This window comes from Rhipicephalus microplus, chromosome 5, assembly GCF_043290135.1.
Source record: "Rhipicephalus microplus isolate Deutch F79 chromosome 5, USDA_Rmic, whole genome shotgun sequence".
Classification (NCBI taxonomy): Eukaryota; Metazoa; Arthropoda; class Arachnida; order Ixodida; family Ixodidae; genus Rhipicephalus; species Rhipicephalus microplus.
This window is the reverse complement of record NC_134704.1, coordinates 156,709,766-156,733,472: the sequence shown is the minus strand read 5'-3', so window position 1 is coordinate 156,733,472 and position 23,707 is coordinate 156,709,766. Positions and strand designations below refer to the sequence as shown.

General features: G+C 45.7%; 1 protein-coding gene across 2 annotated transcripts in view; it reads left to right on the top strand.

Annotated features, from left to right (window-relative positions):
- The window catches only part of PolZ1 (DNA polymerase zeta catalytic subunit), a 282,317-nt gene that overhangs the window by 199,217 nt on the left and 59,393 nt on the right, over nucleotides 1–23,707 (top strand). For both annotated transcript variants that reach the window (XM_075896104.1, XM_037424966.2), the window contains exons 16-21: nucleotides 1,397–11,469; nucleotides 13,729–13,800; nucleotides 18,414–18,715; nucleotides 20,053–20,236; nucleotides 22,328–22,440; nucleotides 23,432–23,573. In XM_075896104.1, the coding sequence (XP_075752219.1) occupies nucleotides 1,397–11,469; nucleotides 13,729–13,800; nucleotides 18,414–18,715; nucleotides 20,053–20,236; nucleotides 22,328–22,440; nucleotides 23,432–23,573 (10,886 nt within the window). The remainder of the gene's footprint in view (nucleotides 1–1,396; nucleotides 11,470–13,728; nucleotides 13,801–18,413; nucleotides 18,716–20,052; nucleotides 20,237–22,327; nucleotides 22,441–23,431; nucleotides 23,574–23,707) is intronic.

The following is a 23,707-nucleotide window of genomic DNA, read 5'->3' as shown; positions in this document are numbered from 1 at the left end:
ACGGCCTGCCACGTTATAATTATAGTTAACTTTATTTCTTATTGATTGTGATTACAGTGCCTGTACCAACCCTGTCACCATTCCCTGTACTGATAAAGCAGCCAGCTAAAGAAACTGCACGATGTTTAAAAATTAGTTTGAAGCTCGTTGAAGGCACGGATTAAAGAAGTACACAGGACAAAACAGTGCGAGTTGTGTACTGTCCTGTCCACTTTCTTCCTTTGTGTCTTTGATACACTTCAATGTAATCTTTTAAGAGACCCTGCAGTACTTTTCCAAGTTATCGTCGAATGGCTTCATTAAAGGAGTTCATTGTCTCACAAATCGGCCGCCATGAAGATGTTTAGAATCTATCAAGTACAAGCAGAGTTACAGAGAATTGTCGTACACTGTCATTACTCTTTCTTCTTCCTTGCCCCAATGAGCACTGTGGAACCTAAGCAGGGAAGGATGGTACAGTTTAGAACTGTGTGTATAAAGCCCATGATTGCATTGTTGGTGACCACAGCTTCATCCATAGCAGATGTGACACTGTAGCTTTATTTTAACTCGGTGCTAACAGCACACAGTGCTGAAAGGTGGTAAGAGTTGTTGAAGCAAAAGCACATTTCAGCCATTGTAAGTGTGCTGGCATAAAGCTCGCTCAGTATTTTATATAAATTTCGAAGTTTGCATGCGCCATCAAATGTTGCACGCCGTACTTTGCGGCACTGACAGCACCTGGAAGAGGCTCGGCGGTGATCCATCTACTTCCTTTACGTCGTCACGCTGCAGCCGACACATGTTATGATGACGTCGCAGTCTCCATTACTCTTTTGCCGTGTTTGTAGACTATTTATCAGTGGCTGCTCGCAAGTCCGTGGCTGCGACGCACGCATTGAAAGTTTTGTGTTTTGCATCTTAGTTTTCCCGATTCCTAGGTGTGGTAGTGCCACCTGGCAGCTTGTACTTTTTAGAGCTCTCTTGAATCGAGACAAAGACTGGTCGGTAATGAGAAGCCTGTAATTATTATTTGTCATGCGTTCTAGCTAAAGATGTCTTGTGTTATGACTAACAGGCTCCCAGCAGCCCGCTGCAGCGAAAAAACGGGAGGCCAAAATTTTTCTCAGTACCACTTTTAAAAAGTGGGGGTCTTGCGCTGCTGTCGCACACTTAACAAAGCCGTGAATGGCTGAAATTGTAGCTTATACATGGCTCTTGTGCAGAATAAGGACAAAATTTGTGTATTCAATAAGAAGATGAGTGTGTTGGCGTAATGACGGCTTGTTTTTATGGACACTTTCGATGATTCGAGTATTTTTTGCCATTCTGTAAAATCGTAATTAGTGGCCTTTTTAATGAAGAAGAGAATCAGGTGCTCGTGACTAAGTTGGCAATGTGCTTCTGGTACATGCAGGTCACGAATCAAGCTCCCATCTGCTGGATGCTCTTCGACCATGCTTCATTCAGCTCTCTCGCCTGACAGAGCAGGAAATGGTTCGGTGGCGGCATCAGGAGCAGCCAGAGGGTCGCCGGAGGTGGAGTCTGCGTGATCTGAACAAGTCCGACCGCAGTGGTGCTGCCCCAGATGTGTCCAAACCTAAGAGCCAATGCCGGAAGCGTGGGCTTTCTACAGAAAGCAGTGCCAGTTCACAACAAAGGGCTTCGGCTAGGGGAAGACGTGGTGCCCTAGTGAACTCTGTGTTGCCTCATTCAGAACAGTTTACAAATGTGGAAACCCGCTCAGTGGAGCCAGCTCACCGGACTCGTCGTGCTTCTTACAGCTCTGCGTCGGAGGACGGCCAGGTATTGCACAGGCATGCGAAGGCCAAGACTAGGAAAGCCAGCAAAAGAGTTAAAGTGGCAGCTGAGTCTTTCTCCAGTGACAGGACATTAAGAGAGAGAGAGGTGGGCAAGAAAGCCGATAAAAATCGTCCTGCGGAAGCTCTGGCTAATGCTGGAGGTGATGCAGAGTCTTTGGACTTCTGTGCGGCTGCAGCTACTGCCGATCTCAGTGCAGAGCTTCGCGTACCATCTGCCAAGGAACGTGTTCCACATTCACGCCAAGAAAGAAAGCTATCATCAAAGCGTCAGCTTGCTGTTGAAGTAATTGAATCAGTACCAGATTCTGGCACGTCATCATCGTCGTCATCTTCACATCTCGTAAACAAACCCAGCGATCCCGATGCGAGTGTCAGCAGGCCATCTATCATCTGTCGGATCCGGATCCAAGGAAAACATGGAGTGATCTCTACCACCAGCACTCGACCTCGCGTGGTTGGCTTCGTCAGTCCTGACAAGTCAACAACAGAAAGCTGTGTTGCGGATCTGGGTAGCCCTCCAACATTGAGTGTTAGTGAATCGTCGAGCAGCACCGTTGTTGGAGCCCAGATGTCGGATGGGCCTGTGCCTGCTGCCACATCTTTAAGCCCTGAGGTGACAAATCATGGTGATTCATTGAAGATTAAGGTCTCTAAGAGGAATAAGTCAAGCTCTGCAACGCCTGAAGCAACAGAAACTCAGTTGAGAAGTCCCGAAAGAGTATACACATCAACAGAATCTCTTGCCACACATTTGAGCCCTGAGGTGGTAGATCCTGTCGAAGTGTCGAAGTGCAAGGTTTCTAAAAAGAGTCAGTCAAATATTGTGACACCAGAAGCAGCTGTTGTGCAGTTGGAGAACTCTGAAGCAGTCCACACATCAGATGCTTCATCACTTGCCACGTCTTCAAACTCTGAGGTGGCAGACTCGGGTATGGCACTGAGGCGGCCCAAAAGGTCGAAAAAGGGACAGGCAAGCTCTGCGACAACTGAAGAGCCTGCCGTGCAATCGGAAAGCACCAAAGACATCTGCGTGGGGCACTCTTTGGAGTCTGCTGCCACTCCTTCAACCTCGGAGCTGGCAGATTCTGGTACTACTTTGAGGACGAAGCTGTATAGAAAAAGCAAGTCAAGTGACATGACCCCGGAAGCACCTGCCGTACAATTGGAAAACTCCCAATTGGCTCCCGTGTCAGATGCATCAGCATCCCTTGCCACACATTTGAGCTCTGAGTTGGTAGATTCTGGTATAGTTCTGAGGCACCCCAGGAAGAGCAAGTCGAACACCGTCACACCTGAAGCACCTGCTGCGAATATAGAAAGCGCCGAAGCTTCTTGCGCATCGAACGCTGCGACAGCTGTAGCCACATCTCTCAGCATGGAGGTCTCTGACTTTGACGGGGTTGGGCTACCCAAGAGTTCTTGGAAGAGCAAGTTAAGAACTGCAGCATCTGACACATGTGATGGTCATTTAGAAACCTGCGAAGCAGGCCACGTTCTAAATACTCACCAGTCAGACCCCACAACTTTAAGCACCGAGGTGACAGATCATGGCGCATCATTGAGGGTCAAGTTTTCTAGAAGGAGCAGTTCAAGCAAAGGAAAACCTGAAATACCTATTGATAAACCAAAAAGCTCTGAAGCAGCCCACATGTCAAATGCTTCTAACCCTGTTGCAATACCTTTGAGGTCAGACATGGAAGATTCTGGTGTGCTGTCGAGGCCAAAGAGATCTAGAAAGAGCGAATATGGCACCGTCACTGCTGAAGCAGCTGGAACAGATTTGGAAAGTTCTCAAGTAGGCCATGTGCCAGATTCTGTAACATTTTTTTCTGGACCTTCAAGTGCCGAGAGGGCAAACGCTGGTACAGTGTCAAGGTCGAAAAGCTCCAGAAAGAGCAAGTCGAGTATCACGACAGCTGAGACACTCTTGGAAAGCTCTCAAGCCAACGCGATGCCAGACGTTGCAACATCTCGGGCCATACCCATGTGTTCCGAGGTGGCAGATTCTAATGCAAAGCTTAGGCGTAGGAGTTCTAGGAAAAACAAGTCGAACGTGGTGATGCTTGAAACACCTAAAACACATTTGGAAAGTTTCAAAACTATGCTGAGTGGTGCTCCTCCTACAGCAGCTGAACCAAAAGCCTCCGAAGCAGCAACACGTGGCTTGCCCAGCCGGAGAAACACTCGTTCAGCTCGTGATGTTGGGCCTAGGAGAACAAGGCTAGCTTCCACCTGCAGTTCTGGTAAATCAGCCGAATTTCCTGAACCCGTCTGCAGTGGTCCTGCGAGCATTGAGAACATTTACGACGAACAGCTGGTGCCTGTGATGGGTGGCCAAGACGCAATCATAGGAACATCACAATCAAGCAGCGATGTCGATGCTATTCAAGAGCCTGAAAATGTACTATCGGTTTCGCGACCGGCACGACGTAAAAGAATTGTGTCGCTGTGCTCCAGTTCGGACAGCCAAGATGCAACCAACATACCATCAGATGACAGCACAGCACGCCCTGGAAATGAACTGCGAGCAACTACTAGGCGTACAAGGCGCCAAGCAGCAGGCACTAAATTATCATTGAGACATGTTGGTGCCACGCGTTCAAGCAGCGCAGAGTCAGTCACGAGTACCAGCAGTTTTGAGGTGTTGTCCAAGGGACATACAGAGATGAGTTTGCCTAAACAGGAAATATTAAGCAAACAAGCTAGTGGAGTGGAAGAAAAGAGCTATTCGAAAGTAGCTGTAAGGCGCAGTCGTGCCAGAGGGAATAGTGCTAGTGCATCGTTGAGCTGTAGCACTGAAAGCACGAATGACGTGGAATCGGGTACCACTTCTGCTGTGCAGGAAGCTGCTCAAACTGTGAAACCTAAAGAAGTAAGACGCCGCAGCTCACCGAGAATCTTCGCTAATAAGTTGGCTCTGAGAAGGAAGGTTCGGGAAGAAGACAATGAAGGCAAGCTCGGTGCCCTTGAGCTGCAAAACAATAAGTGCCTTGTCATTGACGCATCAGACAGCTCACCAGCCTTGGATGTTGGTGTTGCCTCTAAAGCCACCACTGGGGTGGCTACCTCCAACGTTTCACCATTTGATAGTGCTTCCTGCAGCACAAGTGCAAGCTTTGCCAACCTTGCCAGCAACCGCACCACCACGACTAGGCTAGTAAGTTCCGGCTTACAGGTGACGAGCAGCAGCATGCCCAACGAGGGGATACTCAAGCCCGGGGCCCCTGAAGCAGTTGGCCCTCACGAACACCCAGTGCTCGGTGCACCTAGGTTGGGCACACCATCAGGCAAGCGAGAAGTGGAAGGTCTGCCGATACGTTCGAGCAAGTCGCGAAAGAAAGCAGTCCTTCCTGAAGCTCCCGACCCTCAAATACAGGAACTGCTCGTCACCTATGAGAGGCTTACTATCACAACGCCTAGCGAGCTGTCGGTTGATGACAGTGTTGGCAGCAAGCAGCCTGCCGAAGCTGCAGGAAGTGCAGACCCACCACAAAAATCTTCACCAAGCAAGGGGTCTGATTCCGTTGAGAATGAAGACCATCAAAGATATGAAAGTAATAGAGAGCCTGAAGCAGAGCATCTTAAAGAGCTCTCAAATAGCAGTAATCTTGTTGATACAAGAGAATCTGACATTTTAAAGTCAAGTGCACCATCAAGCAGAGGTGGAGCAGCTGATGCCGGTGATTTGACAAAAGAGGCTCCTAAAGGAGTGCAAAACAGGCCAGATTCGATCCTGGAACCTGTACCTGTGCCAAGCTGTCCACTTAGCGAGCCAGGTACGACAGACGCTGACACATTATCCAGCCATTTGAATACTGCAAGGGAAGGTCTTGGTTTGGCTAGGGAGTTGGAAACTTCATTGCTGTACCCCAAACAGCGCCAGTGTGATGTTACAGATTCTGATGCCCTCCTTGCAAGCAGCGACATTCCTCTTTCTGATGTAACCATGATTGAACCAAACATTGAGCTGGAAGCACCTGAAGAAGTAAATGTGCGTTTAGCAGCTAGTTGTGACCTTGCAGCTGTAAATGCTTCGACAAATGTCAACCTTGATGCGGGTCAAAACGGACCCAAACCTGTTGAATCTGTGCAAGAAGACAGCTCTGTTATTTCTGTCGGCAAAGCAGAGCTTTCTGAACTAACAGCTAAGCCTGGAGTTTCTTGCATGGCTCACACCAATGCCCCTGCAGATGAATTGTTGAGCTCCAACCGCAATAAGTTGCTGACAACCAGTCATTCCAGCCCATTGAGCACATCTAGTACAGCAAGAAGAGAACCTCTTACTTCACCTATGGGCAATTCTTTTGACAGCTCAGGTTCAAGCACCATTGGTACAGCTGTTGAGCACTGCGGACCTCATGTGACTAGTCCTATTGAACAGAGTTCCTCTCAAACATTGGATGGCCGCCAGGCTGTTTCGGAATGCCCAGCTGCCGATGTCGTGACTGAGTTAAACGCATCCATAGAGTCAGGCCAGAAAGCAAGAGAAGACTGCACTGAGAAAGCTACTGATTCCGTCAGAACGCCAGAACCGGTTTCTATTCCTTGTGGGCAGAAGGAACATAAATTTTCAACAGTCTCAAGTGATGATGTTCAAGTAGAGGCGGAATTGTCATCTTGTATTTGTGCTGACAACGAGCAGGCTGCAGCCAGCCAGGAAAGAGCTGTTGACTCTAATTCAGCTGAGGTTTCATCTGCTGATGATGATGACTTTCTATGTCTCAGCCCTGATGGCGATGACGAGTGGATTTTACTTGATGAGGTCAGGGATGACTCTGTAGAGCTATTTCCATCACCTAAAGGGAGCATTGCAGCACAAAGCGATGAAAGCTGTGGTGATGATACGGTTGTTGAAAACATTGCATCGGCCTCTGATGTGAACCTTATTGACATTGGTGTTTGCAAGAAGGCTACAACTGCGGACGACATTAATGATGTTGGCGGAACAAGCGAGGACGCTGTTGGACACTTAAGTGGTGCAAGTAGTGAAAAGGGCGTTTGCTACGAAGGTTCTTTAGTCGATTCTGTCGAGAACAGTGGTAAAGAAAGCAGGAGCAAGAAAAGCGTCGCAAGTGTTTTCAGGGAGAGTAGTATTGGCAACAGCTGTGAGCCCAATTGTGGAAGCCATGATGAAAATGCGAACAGTATTGACAGTGTCACCAGTGTCGCTGGTGATGAGTGCGTTGTAGACGAGAATGGTGAGAGTTGTCCAGAGGCTGCAAGCAGTATGGAAAACTTCGAAATTTCTAATGAAACCTTAGCAAGTAACAGCTGTGGTGAAATTTTTCGTAACTTTGACAGTGACAGTAGTATGATAGATGTTGGCAGGGAACATTTTCTGAACCCTTGTGATAATGATGAATGTACAGAGAAGATGGCAAAGGGAGATTATGTCGACCTTACTTCTGCAGACTTTGTTCAGGACATGGGCAGTGAAAATTGTGTTGGTGACAATAGAAGCGAAGGTGCAGAATTCATTGCCAGTGAAAACTTTATCGAAGACATTGGCTCTGAAGAAAGCATGGAGGTGTTTAGCGGGACTGACTGTGAGTCAAAGCAGCACAAAAAAGAAGCTGTAATCGACGAAATCAGCAGTGATTCACGGCAGCATGAGGACACTTGTGCCATAGTGGCTGTTTCAAAATCTGTTCAAGTGGTGGTTGAAAGACTGGATGATATTGACCCACGCAGTGCCATTGGAATGTTGTATTGTAAGGCAAAGAACGCTTTAAAGTATAGTAGGGCTCCTTGCAAAGTAGCCGAAATTGCCGAAAATAAGCACAAGGGGAAGCCTGACAATTCACAAGCCAGGCAGGCTGGCACAGAAAAGAGAAGCAGAACTGTTGGCCGATCTACAGCAAGGAAGTCGCCAGTCTCTCATCGGCAGGCATTGGGACTTTCCAAGTCTCTGCACAAAGACGTTAGAGCACCTAGTAGCCAAACGGCACCGAAATATTTGCAAGTCCTAGACCAAAGCCCACGGGAGCAGGACAGCAGTGTTCAGCTTGTTTCGGCAGAGAAGGCACCTACTTCCAACCAAAAGACCTTTAAGTCTTCCAAAACGTCTCACAAAGGCCTCTTGGCTTCTGGAAACCAACTTTCTTTGGGTGATTCACAGGCTGAACGTGCAAAAGCTGAAGAACAGGATGGTGATGTGGCACCTTTTTCAGGAGATAAGCCTTCTTCTGTTAGGCAGGCATCAAAATCCTCTAAGTCCTTGCACAAAGATCACAGGAACGCTCGCAGCCAACATTTTGTGAAATCAGCTGATGAATCGGAGGCTAAGCCTACTGGTCCAAAAAAGAAAGATGGAAGTGGTAACCGTCTCTCTGTGAATAAGTCGTTCAGTAGCCACCAAATTGCCTCGAAGTCTTTTAGCCAGGATGTCAAGTTTGCTAAGAACAAGGACAGTGATACCACTATCAGAAAACCAGAAGCACTGCGTCCTTTCGTAAAAAAGCGAAAGGTAGGTGTTGTCAACTCTTCATTGGAGAGATCCGTGAGCCGTGATCAAGAGGCTTTGAAATCGTCCAAGACTTCCCACCGGGCTTTCAACGTTGCCAAGAAAAAGGACAGTGCTGCCAGTGCAAGCAAAGCAGATGCACAGCAGCCAAATAAAGAGAAGCTGGCAGACATTGTTGACAGTTCTTCAGTGGGTGAGTCACCTTCCGATGACCAGAAGGCTTCAAAGCCTTCCAAAACTTCTCACAGGATTTTTAAAGTTACAAGGAAGAAAGAAAGTGTGGCCAGTCTTGGTAAAGCACAAGCACAGCAGCTGAATACTGAAAAGCAAAGTGACAGTGTTGACCATTCTTCAGTGCAAGAGTTGCCATGCCATGATCAGGCGGCCACAAAATCCTCCAAGACTTCCCACCAGGCTTTCAAGGTTACCAAGAATAAAGAGAACGCTGCCAGTGCTAGCAAAGCAGAAGCACAGCGGCCGGGTATAGATAAGCAAAATGACACTGTTGACTCTTCAGTGGGTGAGTTGCCATCCCATGACCAGGAGGCTTCAATATCTTGCAAAACTTCCAACCAGGCTTTGAAGGTTGCAAAGAATAAGGACAGTGTGACTACTCTTGGCAAAACACGAGCACAGCAGCTGAGTACAGAAAAGCAAGGGGACAATGCTGACCGTTCTTCAGTGATACAGTTGCCATGCCATGACCAGGCGGCCTCGAAATCCTCCAAGACTTCCCACCAGGCTTTCAAGGTTACGAAGGGTAAAGACAATGCTGCGAGTGCTAGCAAAGCAGAAGCACAGTGGCCGGGTATAGATAAGCAAAGGGACACTGTTGACTCTTCAGTGGGTGAGTTGCCATCCCATGACCAGGAGGCTTCAATATCTTGCAAAACTTCCAACCAGGCTTTGAAGGTTGCAAAGAATAAGGACAGTGTGACCACTCTTGGCAAAACACGAGCACAGCAGCTGAGTACAGAAAATCAAGGGGACAATGCTGACCGTTCTTCAGTGATACAGTTGCCATGCCATGACCAGGCGGCCTCGAAATCCTCCAAGACTTCCCACCAGGCTTTCAAGGTTACGAAGGGTAAAGACAATGCTGCGAGTGCTAGCAAAGCAGAAGCACAGTGGCCGGGTATAGATAAGCAAAGGGACACTGTTGACTCTTCAGTGGGTGAGTTGCCATCCCATGACCAGGAGGCTCCAATATCTTGCAAAACTTCCAACCAGGCTTTGAAGGTTGCAAAGAATAAGGAAAGCGTGGCCACTCTTGGTAAAGCACAAGCACAGCAGCCGAGTACTGAAAAGCAAGGGGAGAGTGCTGACCGTTTTTCAGTGCTACAGTTGCCATGCCATGACCAGGCAACCTCAAAATCCTCCGAAACTTCCCACCGGGCTTTCAAGGTTACCAAAAATAAGGGCAGTGCTGCCAATACTAGCAAAGCAGAAGCACAGCAGCCGGGCATAAGTAAGCAAAGGGGCATTGCTGACTTTTCTTCAGTGGGCGAGTCACCATCCCATATTATGGAGGCGTCAAAGTCCTTCGGAACTTCCCACCAGGCTTTGAAGGTTGCAAAGAATAAGGACAGTGTGGCTACTCTTGGTAAAACACAAGCACGGCAGCCAAGTTTTGAAAAGCAAGGGGACAGTGCTGACCATTCTTCAGCGCAAGAGTTGCCATGCCCTGACCAGGCGGCTTTAAGATCCTCCAAGACTTCCCAGCGCGCTTTCAAGGTTATTAAGAATAAGGGCAGTGCTGCCAGTGCTAGCAAAGCAGAAGCACAACAGCCAAAGCTAGAGGACACTGTTGACTGTTCTTCGGTGGTTGAGTTACCATCCCATGAGCAGAAGGCTTTAAAGCCTTTCAAAACTACCCACAGGGCTTTTAAGGTTACAAAGAATAAGGACAGTGCGACCAGTCCTTGTAAAGCACAAGCACAACAGCTCAGTATCGAAAGGCAAGGGGACAGTGCTGACCATTCTTCAGTGCTAGAGTTGCCATGCCATGACCAAGTGTCTCCAAAATTCTCCAAGATTTCTTGCCATGATGTCAATGTTGACAAGACCAAGGACAGTTCTGCCAGTCCCAAGAAAGCAGAAGCAGAACAAGCAGTCATGGAAAAGCAAGTGGATAGTGTTGATCCGCTTTTGTTTGATAAGTCACAGAGCCATGACCAGGAGTCTTTTAAATCTTCGAAAACTTTCTGCCAAGATTTCGAGGTTGCCGAGAACAAGGGAAGTCATACCAGCCCTAATAAAACAGAGGCACATCAAAAAGTCACAGAAAAGCAAGGAGACAATGCCGACCCATTTTTATTGGAAAAGTCTTCAAGCCTTGACCAGCAGGTCTCAAGGTCTTCCGGCCATTTAAACAAGGATATTTCAACCTGTGGCAATGAGGTACCGGTGTGTGTAAACGGTGAGCCAAGGCCTGATAACTTGGAGAACGAGAAAGTAGGAGGTCATGTGGAACAACAAGATGAATGTGTTGAGCCTCTTCAGATTGCGAAGTCGGAGACATTGCCTACAACTGACATGGGCAAGGTGCCTGGTCTGCTAGACCAAGTTCTTGATCTAGGCGAGCTTCCCGATGCCATCAAGTGTCTTCTGGACTCCGAGGTTCCGCTCCCCGAATTGGATGCCGACTGTTTCAGCTTACCACCCGACTCTACCCGGTGGCTTTCTGAAGACGGCATGGTGGAAAAGCGGAAACCCGATGAGCGCCCGCAAAACAGCAAGGAGGATTCAGCATCATTCTGCCCTTCGAGCGACATTGAGCTTGGAGAGTTCAAGGCTTGCTCACTCACGAATGAGGGCCTCGTTGCTCTTGTACCAGCCGTGCCCCCTCCCACCTGTGGCCCGCATTTCAACAGCCCGAGTACTCCTCGTGTTCGCAAGAAGTGCCTGAGGGGTTTGGCCCACTGGCAGAAGACCAAGCTGGAAGCATTTGCGCGTGACTCGTGCTTTGAGGTGGATTTTGAACACAATCCTGAACTGCGCATTGCCTTCTGTCGTGACCGCAGTGTCGTGCTGACGCCCGCTCGATCTGCACCGACAGTCTCTTTGCTGGCACCAACCCTGCAGCTGCCACCGCCCAGCCCCGACGACGATGTGGCGAGTGTCCGTGAGCTGCCGGCATCAGACGCATCGACTGACCCTGCCATGCTTTTGGTGTCCCCACCAAGCACGCCCCCACGACTCGAGGTAAGTAGTTATCGGCATATGATTGCCACTTATGTCCTTAACGTCCTCTTTTTTATGCTTGTTCGAGTAGGTTTTCACTGACTGCCTGGATCTATCTATTCAGATGAACTTTACATAATTAGGCAAAGGTAACAGCACAAAGATATTGCAGTGTTCAGGCGACTACCAAAACATTCGTTTAGCTCATGGCCTGTGGAGCACTCATTGTGCTGATTAAAATAATTGCATAAATCTTTAGTTTTGTTCGGATTTTCAGAATTGAAAGACTAGATTCTGCGACGTTCTACCCAGAGTAACTTGGAATTTCAAAACCTCCCTATGTGTAACATCCCTGTCAAGTGGGCCAATCATAGCTCCGCATACTCACTCATGAGTACACTCACTCACACTCATTCATACTCATTTGAACGTGGTGAGTGTGAGTATGAGTGAGTACTGATGAGTATGGGTAGGAGTGAGTAGAACGTGAGTGAGTACTCATGAGTATGAGTAAGAGTGAGTATGGACATGAATGAGTACTTTCAGTGTGAATAGGAGTGAGTATGAACGTGAGTGACTACTCTGAGTATGAGTATGAGTGAGTATGAACGTGAGTGAGTACTCATGAGTGTGAGTAGATGTGAATTTGAACATAAGTGAGCACTCATCAGTGTGAGTATCCGTGAGTATGAATGTGAGTATTCATCAATGTGAGTGGGATTGAGTGAGAGCTTGTGAGTGTGAGTAGGAATGAGCATGAACGTGAGTGAGTACTTTGAGTGTGAGAAGGAGTGAGTATGAACTTGTGTGAGTAGGAGTGAGTGTGAGTAGGCGTGAGTATGAACGTGAGTGAGGGCCTATGAGTGGGAGTAGACGTGAGTATGAACGTGAGTGAGGGTGAAGGCTGAAAACATTGTGGTGAGAGAGTATAAGTGAGTAGTCTCTCCAAGTGCCGACCTATGGGACCAATGCACTTACGTGCACCTACAGAGAGTCCACTACTGTCCTTGAGTGACGTTTTAGGCTATGCAGTGATGAAGAGGGAAGTGGGCGCAGTTGCAACGGAGCAAAACAAAACAAACACTAATGGAGACAGGCTAAGGGTCCTTTTTCAGAGGCAAATTAAAAAGAGTTATAAGGAGTAATTGGTTTATGGTATATCATCAAAATTAGCACTGAATTTGAGAAAAACAAGCTTACATAAATGGGATGAAAAATTACAACTGCGAATGGTTGCTCACAGGATAAGTTTATTTTCTTTTTGTTCTGTTTGGTGTCTTGCTGAACACAAACTACATTGTTCAAAGCTGTTCAACCACTAAAATACAATTTTGTGTCCCTTTTTTGTGCATTGCACATTTGTAACATTGAAACAGCTGACAGCAAGGCTATGCACTTCGCCAGCATAGTGTGTTCCGTGAATGCACTCTAGCTGGAATGAGCCCTCCTTTGAGTGACAACACCGCACATCAGATTTGGCAAATTGTGCTTAAATGGGTGGTGCCACCATATTTGTGGCTTGCACATTCTTTGCTGCAAGCATTTCTCATAGGTTTAGGAAGCATAATACACTCACCGAAGTCATCTATTCTCTCTAAATAATTTAATGTCACCTTATTTATGTGGCCAGATCTTGGTCTTGGTTTCTGGGTACAAAGTTGGGCAATGTAGGTGGCTTGATCACGTGACCACAAAAGGCTGTGACGCTCATCATGCTGACTATCGTCTGCTCTTGCACACATGCCACATAAGCATCAGCAAAACAGACACGCAGACAGTTGCCATGGCTAGCTGCAGCATTGGCGAGTGATGTAGCAACCGATGCTTTGCCGGTATGCAACATGCGGAGGTTCGGAAGTGGCTCTTGTCACTACAGATTTGGTGTGACGTCACTGCAACTTTTGCTGCCCTTCCCATCGAGCTACGTCAGTGTTGGAAGGGCTAACGATGGGTGTCGACGGAAGAATGAGCATTTAGGCACACTTTGGAAGTCAATTAAAATATATTCTAAACGTTTGCTGTCTGAGCATTCATGTGGAGTGTCCTTGCATGCAGTGCAAATCCACAACAGACTTGTTATGGCCTCGAAATTTGGTGACACTACCCTTTTTAACGAGTGACTATGTCCGTAAGTGCGAATTATTTGCCTACTTGACAGGGGTACTACTACTCGGAGAGATACTAAATTGTTGCTCTTTAGAAAAACCTGTAGGTGCAGTGTGGGCAGAAAAACTCCTGACAACTTCAGCGTTAACAGCTTGCCACTGACACTGCTTTCAGACAAGCACGTCGCAACTGGATGGACCAACGTGCCGCTTTGCCCTCAGTGGAGCCAGGTTACCGGCAGACACGGTGAGATGCCATCCTCTATGCTTACATAGTGATGAAATTCCCTCAGTATTAGAAATATGGTGTCTTACTTCAAGTTCTCATGCGCTAACCCTAAATCGCGCACAACACAACCGCTGTGTCTTGCCACTCTTCCCAACCAGGCCGAACTCCCCTCTTCCCCACACACGCAACCCCCACAACTCCCAGCCCCCATGATGATGATGGTGCCATCATGTAGTGTCCTCTCTTGGCCAAGTCCCGATGATGATGATCATGCCATCACGTAACGCCCTCTCTCGGCCACCCTCACAAAGTATTCACTGTCACTAGACTGTTTTCAAATGCAGAGGTGTGGTAGCTAGGCTCACACAAATAGTGAATTTTAGGTTCAAAGTGCATTTGAAGCAAATACCGTATTTACTCGCATAATGAACACACTTTTTTTTCTCGAAAAACTGGAGACAACTTTAAAGTGCGTTTATTATGCAGGCAAATTTTATGAAAACTTTTTTTGGGGATCAGCATAAAATGTAGTAATGTAAAAAAAAAGTTAGGTCGCTTAACCTTTCGCAATCGACATACGCGTACACTGTTTCGAAACAGCTTCTTTGTTGCACTTCACTGATCTTCAGTAGTTTCAGGCGATGTCTTCTGCAAGCTGTCCCTGCACAGCCCGTGCACTTCATAAAATTGTTTTGCGGGTTCCTTTTTTCGCAATCATTTAACCACAACAATGGTATCTGCTGTGATCTTGAGGAGCGCTCAGAAGTGTGCGCTATGATGCTACGACGCACTTTGCCAGCTTCGGGGCAACCGCACATGACAACCATGACGACGTCCTTGCCATTGCAGCAAGCAACCACCGAAGCATCAAAACAAACCGTCGATATCAGGATTGACAACAAAATACGGTGGCCGCCTTGCTGTCTACATGAGAAGTTACTGTAGAAAAGGTAGCCTATGGCTTGCTTTCTTTGAAGTACGCGTGGATAACTAGCAGAAAGAGCAAATTGCAACCAAAGCAAGAATCAGGGGTGCTACCACGTTGCGGAAATCGTCACAATCTTTCCTGAGCAACAAGCAATTTTTCTGGTTTTCCAGAAACCTGCGCCGCGATGGCGACAAATGGCCCTTTGCGACAGCCATGGCGACAGCAAATTCTGTTGTCACTACTCGAAAATCGCGGGCATTTGGTTGAGCCCTCAGGTTTCCCATTTGCAGGAAGCGACCGTCTGTTGGCGCGGGCAGTTCCGTGACCTCCGCTCGCTGTGTGCTTTTCAGCTACGATGCCTTTACACTTGTACTGTTCATGAACCATGCTGTGGCGCACAGATAATTTTAAAAAACAGGGGACATGCCGCGCACAGATGAAAAAAAAAAAAAAAATATGGCACGAGGCAGCAGACAAAGGAGGAAAAGGAGCAAGCCGAGGGGGGTCAGCATAATAATAAAAAAAAAAAAAACAGAAAAGATCCAATAGGCGAAGGGGCACCAGGTGTCAGCTTGCGAGACTGCAGCGGATGAATGTAGAGGGTGAGTTTATTATGCAGGAGTAAAAAAAGATCCAAATTTTGGTGATTGAAACTGGGGGTGCGTTTATTATGCGAGTGCATTCGTTACGTGGGTGAATATGGTAGTGATTTCGGTGGAATGATATTGAATAAAATTAGAATAGTGTATATGACATGTTATAGTGAAAATTGGCCATATTGGTCATGGCCTAACTAGCCTGCATAATACTTTTTAAGACTTGAAACAAGGCCTGTGCAAATGTCTTTTTTTTTTTTCCAGTTCAAAGGATGTAGAAATAACTTGCAATAGTAGCAGGATTTCACTTTCAGTAGTATGCAACTGAAATAACCTGTAAAATATGTTATGTTTTAAATTTCCCTATACTTGGAGCATATAAGCTGGTATAACAATATCTTAAACTGATGGTCATTCCATGCCAACTGTCCCAACTAGGGCGCTGGCCAAACATAAATTTCTGTCTAATAGTTTGAGAGAATTAAACACATATACACATTAGTTCTAAAGCATTTTCCCAAATTATTTTGAGCAGCAAAAAGCTTTTGCACCAGTGACCACTATTTAAAATTCGAGAGATCGTGGAAAACCAGATATGAAAAAAGTTACTTATATATTCATAATATCGCACATCCTTTCAATACTTGCTTTTTTTGCGTTTTTAGAGTAACGTGCTTGTAATATAAGACAGTTCCTTGTGATAGCTACAAAATTTTCACTCTAGAGCATACACAAAACTGAGCAAATAGTAGTGTTTTCGAGAATTTTTTTACAAAACGCGACCATCAATACAATGCATAAATTACTTCTGTCAAACTCTCCATAAGACATACTATTTACAAATATTTTTGTTTTGCCGGTGTGTGGCGCATAGACTCTAAAAATAAAATCCTGAACTTGGCAAAAATGCCACTTTGGTGTAAGTTGAGACATCTGTAGCACCCTAAGGTGGTCCAAGCAAAAATCAGCAGGAAACTGCATAGGATTGAAGATCACAGCGAATTTGTTCTCAGAAAGTTTAATCAAAGTGATTATTTATCATAGCGTAGAAAAACATTTTTGAAGTTTTGTCCCATCATTGCATAGCTTTGCCAAGGGGGCTGTATAAGCTGGCTGAATTCACTGCATAAAAAGAGTGGTAGTGCACTTACAACACATGGTTCAAAGTTCTTGTTGTTAGTACTCTATGTTGTATACCACATATTGAGGTGATGATGAACAGAGGTAAAGATCTAATAACGTGAATGAAGTACATGTGACTAACCTCCCAATAAATGATCCTTTGAATGACAATCCTTCCTTTGAATGACAAAATGCCGCTGCCTCTTTACTGGAATGCACACAAAAAGAGAGACGAGCTCCTTTACCCACCCTCATTATGATCGGCTGGTTTGCTTACATCTGGTTGCTTCTCCAGATGGTGCTCCGCTGCTTTGCACCTTCGAGAACAAAAGTCACCGACAGCCCTGTGAACTAGAAAAGCCGACTTTTTATTTTGTGTTTACCTGGCCACGTCTATGAGCATGCAACAAGACTTGCGTGGTGAGAGGTGGACAAAAATAAACGTGAATACTGAAGTTGTTTAATCGCACTCTGATTCACTTTACATTGTCATAATTCAAGGCTTAGGCGTGTAAAAACCGAGCGCTGAAGCAGAAGGCTGGTGCAAGTTGCAGCCTAAGCGCACTAAAACAAGCGAACTTGAAGACAGGGGACCTGTGGGACGACTGCTTTCTCCAATCATCGTGGTGCATCTAGCGCAGGTCTTGCAAAAAATGGTGCATGTTTAATGAACCCGTGTCTGCGCGTCCTGCTGCCGCTCATCGCTGCGACCGCCACTGCTTACTCGCTCACATGTGAAGCAGGTTGTAGTGTTGTCAGAAATGCTTCCTACTGGTCTTCGAGGTTTTCTTTCTTCTTTTACGCTCTGTTTGTTAATCGGTGCAATACTTAAAATCGTTTGGGCATCCCGTACCATACAGTACAGGGCAATCGCATTCTCTGGGTAGTAGGTGCAGTTGTGGTTTAATTTTCCTGGATTCCTTGCATGGAGTAGTGTACCATGAAGACATGTGCCTGCTTTTGCCCTCTCTCTCAAGTCGCTGCTTGTTCTTTAGTCTCCTTTCTGTGAGCAGGTGGGTAGTGGTGTCATAGCTTCCTGCAGTGCGCAAGTATTTGAGTATTTTTTAGGTATTCACTCCTCTGCCTTTCTGGAGCCCAAATATCTCATCAGAATACACGCGAGTCTCCACAGTACTCGGAGAAGTAGCCTTGTTAGTACTGTTCGTGGGAGCAATCAAATCCCAACTTTGGTCAAAATGGCTGTTTGGGCAAGTCGGGGATACATGATTACTTGAAATATGAGCGCATAACAGAGACAGGTTCCTGTCTTAATCCATTTTCCACGTCACGCGCTCATATTTCAAGTAACCAGCTTTGGTGTTTGGCAGAGAATATGCTATTACTGGGGTCATGTGTTGAAGTGATGGCTCCAGGCCTTAATCATTCTTATGCTGTTTGTTTGATCTGTAGAAGCATATAATACAACGTGTCTGCACGTTGCTTGAGCTTACTTCTCTCGTAAGGTTTCATTGGCAAGTTGTGACACTCGTTTGGGTCACACATAGCTTCTATTAGTTTCCCAGTCCTGATAAAGCACATCTTGTTGTCTTAGATGAAATGCACGAACACACATACGAAGTACTATTAGATAGCTTGTAGGATAACTTCAGGAAGCTAATGCTATTGCTGAAATGAACTTAGCGAAAACGGATGCTTTGGTGAGTTCGTACATAGCTAGAGATGATAACTAGCACATAAACTACACACGCAAGGGTGAAAGTGTACTACAAACTGGGATTAAAATTGTCTGAGGATCAGTGCGGTGTCTGTGCATTTTATGTTTTTCCTGCGTGTGATGCTCTTCCATAACTTTCAGCTTCTAATTTTTTAAGAGATCTCAGTTGGTCGGTTTATTGATCATAGATCAATCAATCAAACACTCAGTTGATGCATGGTTGTTGCAAGCAGCTGTCTCATCACTACGGGCAAGATTAGTGACTTCCAGCTTGTATAGGGACATTGTGCTATGCGTTTGTGGAATGCAGGAGCGAGTGCTGACAGTGCTAAGCCTGGAGGTGCACGTGCGAACACGGAGCGACCTCCGTCCCGACCCCGATTACGACCCCGTGCAGTGTGTGCTCTGGTGCGCTCGTGGCTACGGTGTGGATGCACCGCTCGAGGCGGGTGCGATGCACTGGTGCTCTGTCGGAGATCCGCGGCAAGTGGACATGGAAGACCTTGTAGGAGCCTCTCTGTACCGCACGGGTGTGGCTACAACTTCACTGCGCACCCAGGTTGTGCGCTCCGAGCTGGATCTTCTCCATGCTGTGGTTGAGCTGGTGCACAGGTGAGATTGATGCTTGCATCATGGTGTCCTGCATTCTGATCATATTCCTGCATTCCTGCATATTCCTGCATTCTGATCACGGCCCTGAGGCAGTGTCTCTTAACGACACATCAGCAGTCTGCTGGAATTGGTAAAATACCTTTAGAGGAATGACTATTTCTTTTTTTTATGATCTAGCGTGGAATACTGTGCCTATGTAATAACTCTTTGAGCTTGCATGTAAATGCTTCTTGTTGTAAAGTGAAATATCTTTTTTTCTATTCAAAACGTAAATTAATATATTTAAGCTTGCTCATAATTACAAACAAAATCTTTTTACTCTGTGATCACTTATCTACTATGCTAACCTTTATACACTGCAGTATATCGTTTAATGCTATCTACGCTGCTAATCTTTATGCACCGCAGTCTCTTGTTTAACAGAGCCCAAAGAGATCAGATTTGTTTACTGAGAGATGAAACAGAGCCCAAAGAGATCAGATTTGTTTACTGAGAGATGATCAAGAATGGAAAATCTAAGAATAAAACCAATCGTGCTGGAGGCAGTTGTTCCATTTACATGGCAGTTTCGTTTACTGTGAGTCTACTGTATTTTCCACGTTGGTCCAGCCACTAGCTGTGCAGGCTGTTGTTTCACATTTTTGTGCGCATATATTCCATTTCATGAATAAAGTAAATAATAATTCGATTTCATTTTTATATTTCTAAATACAATTCTAAAGAGAACATGACACTAATGAGTTATACAACAATTGCAATGTTTACCCCTTTGGTTCCTCTTACACTATAGTCGGTTTCGTTTCTCTAGGGTGCTATTGACAGTTTGTCACCCCATTCATTCAATTTTGATGGTGTGCTTATGGTAACACACGAATGTTTTGTCAGACACCAACGCTGGCTGGTGTCTGACTAGTGCCCAAAAGTTGCGCAAGATTGATGAGAGAACAGGCAGCATCAGTCATCCTCTCCTTCTTTGCTCACAATCACGAAGGGTATGCCCACATGTAATGTGTTCCTGATTTTGCAAAGAGCAAGAAAGAAAAAAAAAAAAAAGACTGGTGGGGAAATTTCGCAAGCTGCGGAAGCAGCGAATTGGCTGCAATGGGAAAGTATGTTTGCGTTGTATGCATGAAATACTACTTTCTTCTTGTATTTTTGAGAGCATTGTCGAAGCATTGAGAATGCCGTCTTCTTGTACGAAAAGTGATTCTAGCCTGCTGCCTGGGGCTGTTGTAGAGATTTTCCATGCGTAATCCCAAAGCACTGTTTTGGGTTGCCGTCTGGCGCACGAACGACAGCCAGTTGCTGCAGAAGGGTGTTTGTCATCTTCGATGTAGATGGGACCCAGACGTGCTGCTGGGGTATGATGTAGAACGAGCGTCCTGGGGTTACCTGTGCGATCGAGCCGAGCGCTTGGATCTGGACCTGTATGCGCGGCTTTCACGGGCACCGCCGCCACCGGGCCGCAAGGATATCTTGGGACGCATCCTGCTGTGCGCCTGGCGGATCCTGCGCAAGGAGGTTCGTTAAGCATTATGCTGTGTTAACCTTGCATGGCTGAGAGAGATGGTGACATATTTAACCAAATTGTGCAATGCCTCAGGCATGAAAGAGGTTGGGGGGTGCTATCACCCCCTTCAAAGTTGTTTGCGCCTCGTGGTGCACTCGTTTTCCGCAGATGACTCACGTTTAGGGACAACAACCATCAATTGGTAGGTGGTGCAGCGCTCACATGTTATCTTCACCATCACCCTCATTATGGTTAGCGTGGTAGCACCAACTGTGACGCCTGGCGGCAAGATTATGTGGGCGGACAGAAAAGATTGGAGAGTCCCTTTGGTGTGTGGCACAATACTTGGGGATCAAGAAGGCACAATACTCATGGATACAATAATCATGGATACAATACTCGTGGATACAATACTTGTAGATACAATACTCGTGGGCACAATACTCGCAAGAAGGCATACTACTTTTGGATGAAAACATGAAAGTTAGGGGCTGAGTAATGATCATACTTTCAGTTCCAGAGTCAACAGTTTGTGTCATGCTAGGAAAATTTTGACTCAACTTTTACTTCAGAGCCATAATGATTATTAGCTGCCATGTTCGCTCTGACATGACATGGCTATCGTGAGATAGCCATGTCATGTCAGAGAAGTTTCTAATATTAGGCGTTATGAAAAAAAAAAAAAAACTCACATTTCAGTGTATGAGTACGGTAGACAGCTACGAAGTGACAGTTTTTAAAAACGGATTTTGGGATTTTATTGAGGTTGTTCTGATTACATTTCATGAAATGCACAACACTGATTAGACCCATAGCCATAGGCTTGTAGGGGTCTAACAAGAAAAAGTATACAAGCAGAATACAATTTGTATAAAAAAAATCAGCTGATAACATCAAAACAATTATGATTTTTCAAGAAAACAAACAAAAATACAAGAAGATATCATTAGTATTGAAGGTGACGTAAATGCTTGATAGAACGTACAGAAATATATAGAGAACACATTGTTGCACTTTGTTCATAAATAATCAAATAAACAAGTACAGACAAAACATCAAACTATGTGTAAGGTTTTGTACATGGTCAATACTATTGTTCTACACGCTAGCCCTAGAATCTTAAATCTGAAGTGGTATGTTACTCCACACTGCAGCTCCTATGAACTGTAGTAGGCGTTCACCATACACGTTTTTAGTAGGTGGAAGATTAAAATTCCGCAATGTCATGCATCTAGTGACGCGGGACGAGGAAGAAAAGATAGATACATCGAAAGGTACACTGTGTGCAATAACCTTACCGATGGTGACTGCGGTTTTATGCTGCCATCAGTAATCAAAAGGTAGAATTTCCAAATTGTGAAATAAGGACGCACTGGGTTCATTATATGCTGCATAATCTATTATTCTAAGTGCATGCTTTTGTGATTAGCGGATAGGATCAAGGTAAGTTTTGAAGGTCCATCCCCATGAGACTAAGCAGTATGATAGATGACATTGAACAAACGAAAAATAAAGGACTCGGAGAATATTTCTTCTAAAATAATTTCTAGCAGCCAGTAGCATACTGCAGCCAGATGCTAGCTTAGTACATACAGAATTAATTTGTTTTTTCCAGTGTAATTGGCTGTCAAACACTACACCGAGATATTTAAATTCTTTTACATACTCAAGTTGGCATTTGTTCATTGTGTGTCGAAATGACTCACAGTTTACATTTCGGTAACGGGAGTGAAAAATGGTGTATTTGGTTTTCTTTGCATTCAGTGTTAATTTGTACACTGTAAACCACTTACAAATATATTTTAGTTCTTCATTAGCTCTATATTCTAAATCGACTATGCTAACGGCGGTAACTATTAAAGCTATGTCATCAGCGTAAATTAGCAACTCGGTCGATTGGAGTATGCATGGCCAATCATTTACGTATAGTGAGAATAACAGTGGCCCCAGGACCGACCCCTGACATTACAAAGGATTAAGTCTTGCTGATGAGGGAAGTTGATGGGGCATGCCATTTTGGTGCTGTAGCAATAGCTGAATGTCAGCCCAGCGTTCTCCTGACACGTTTTCACGATTGCCCTTGTGTTTTCCTACGTGTGCAGGTAGCGCTAAACATCTACACCTTTGAGAACACCTACTTCCATGTGATGCATCGGCGAGTGCCCCTCTACTCGTTCCGCCTGCTTTCGGAGTGGTTCAGCAAGGACCTGTTCAGGTGAGCGTACTGGTACCGCCTCCTTCACTGGCATTGCTCTAATGCGCCACATTTGACAAAGCTTGCAGCTTTAGAGGAAATGAATAAATAAGTGTACGTTAAACTGCAATGTTAACTTTTGTAAAGGTGGCTGCAGTGTAAATGTGCTAAGCTGTGAAAGCCTCTTTCCAGAGGAAATCCGCATTACCGCAAAGCCCTATCTTAAGGCCGGTGAGCTTACACTTAGGTGCATGAAAACCCTAGGTAGTTGAAATGTTCAGAGTGCACTACTGCAGTGTCTCTCATAATCAATTCACCATTTCGGGACATTGCACTTCAATAGTTATTATTATTACCACACCGCCTAGCAAGAGTTGTTGAAAAAATTATTGTAAATAAGGTTTAAATAAGCTTTCATTGTATCTTGGTACAGCTATGGAATGCCGTGTGCACACAATGTGGTGTTCAAAGTGCAGTTGTCATTTTATCATTGCTCTTGTGAAGGTGTCTTGACATGGTTGTCAAATCCCCCAAGGTGTTGGCCTACCGCCAGTGTGATTTGGGCTTCTTGTTTGGGGGACGTTGAAGAAGATTGCTTATTTAAGGGTTGCTAATAGTAAATCGTGTTGGTGCACTTTCAAAACACTTGCACCATTTGGAGGTAGAGGGTGGGGAAGCATCTTTTTTGTCATGCAGAAGTTACTGTCATCTGTCTTGCATGCTTTTTCTTGCTTTAACATTGTGTGCCTGACACTTATAGCTCACATGATGCGCTTGCTATCAGCATGACATGGCGTTATTGATGGAAAGATTGCAAGAACTAAGGGTTCAAGAATGAAAATGCGAACAAGCTAGATGACGAGCATCGTGGAATAACTAGCAGTGCGACTAGCAGTTAGGATACAGACAATAGAAGGAAAAGACACAGCGCTTATTAGCTTTGGGAGTCGACGATTACTATGCTTGGGAATATGCCAGCTGTCTGTGACAATGCTTATGGGTTTGGGTGCAGGTGGCGTACTGTGGAGCACTACGCGCTTCGTGCGCGCGGCAACCTGGAGCTGCTCGACGAGCTGAATGTGTTTGGCAAGACGAGCCAGATGGCGCGCATCTTTGGCATTCAGTTCTACGAGGTGCTAAGTCGCGGGTCGCAGGTGGGCACCGCTTTTGTACATCTCTTTCAGTCTCCCTGTTTTCGCTACCCTGTGTAGGGTAGCAAATCGGCTTTCCTGGACTGGTTAACCTCCCCCTGCCTTTGCTTCTCTACCATTTCTCCTCTCTCTGGTAT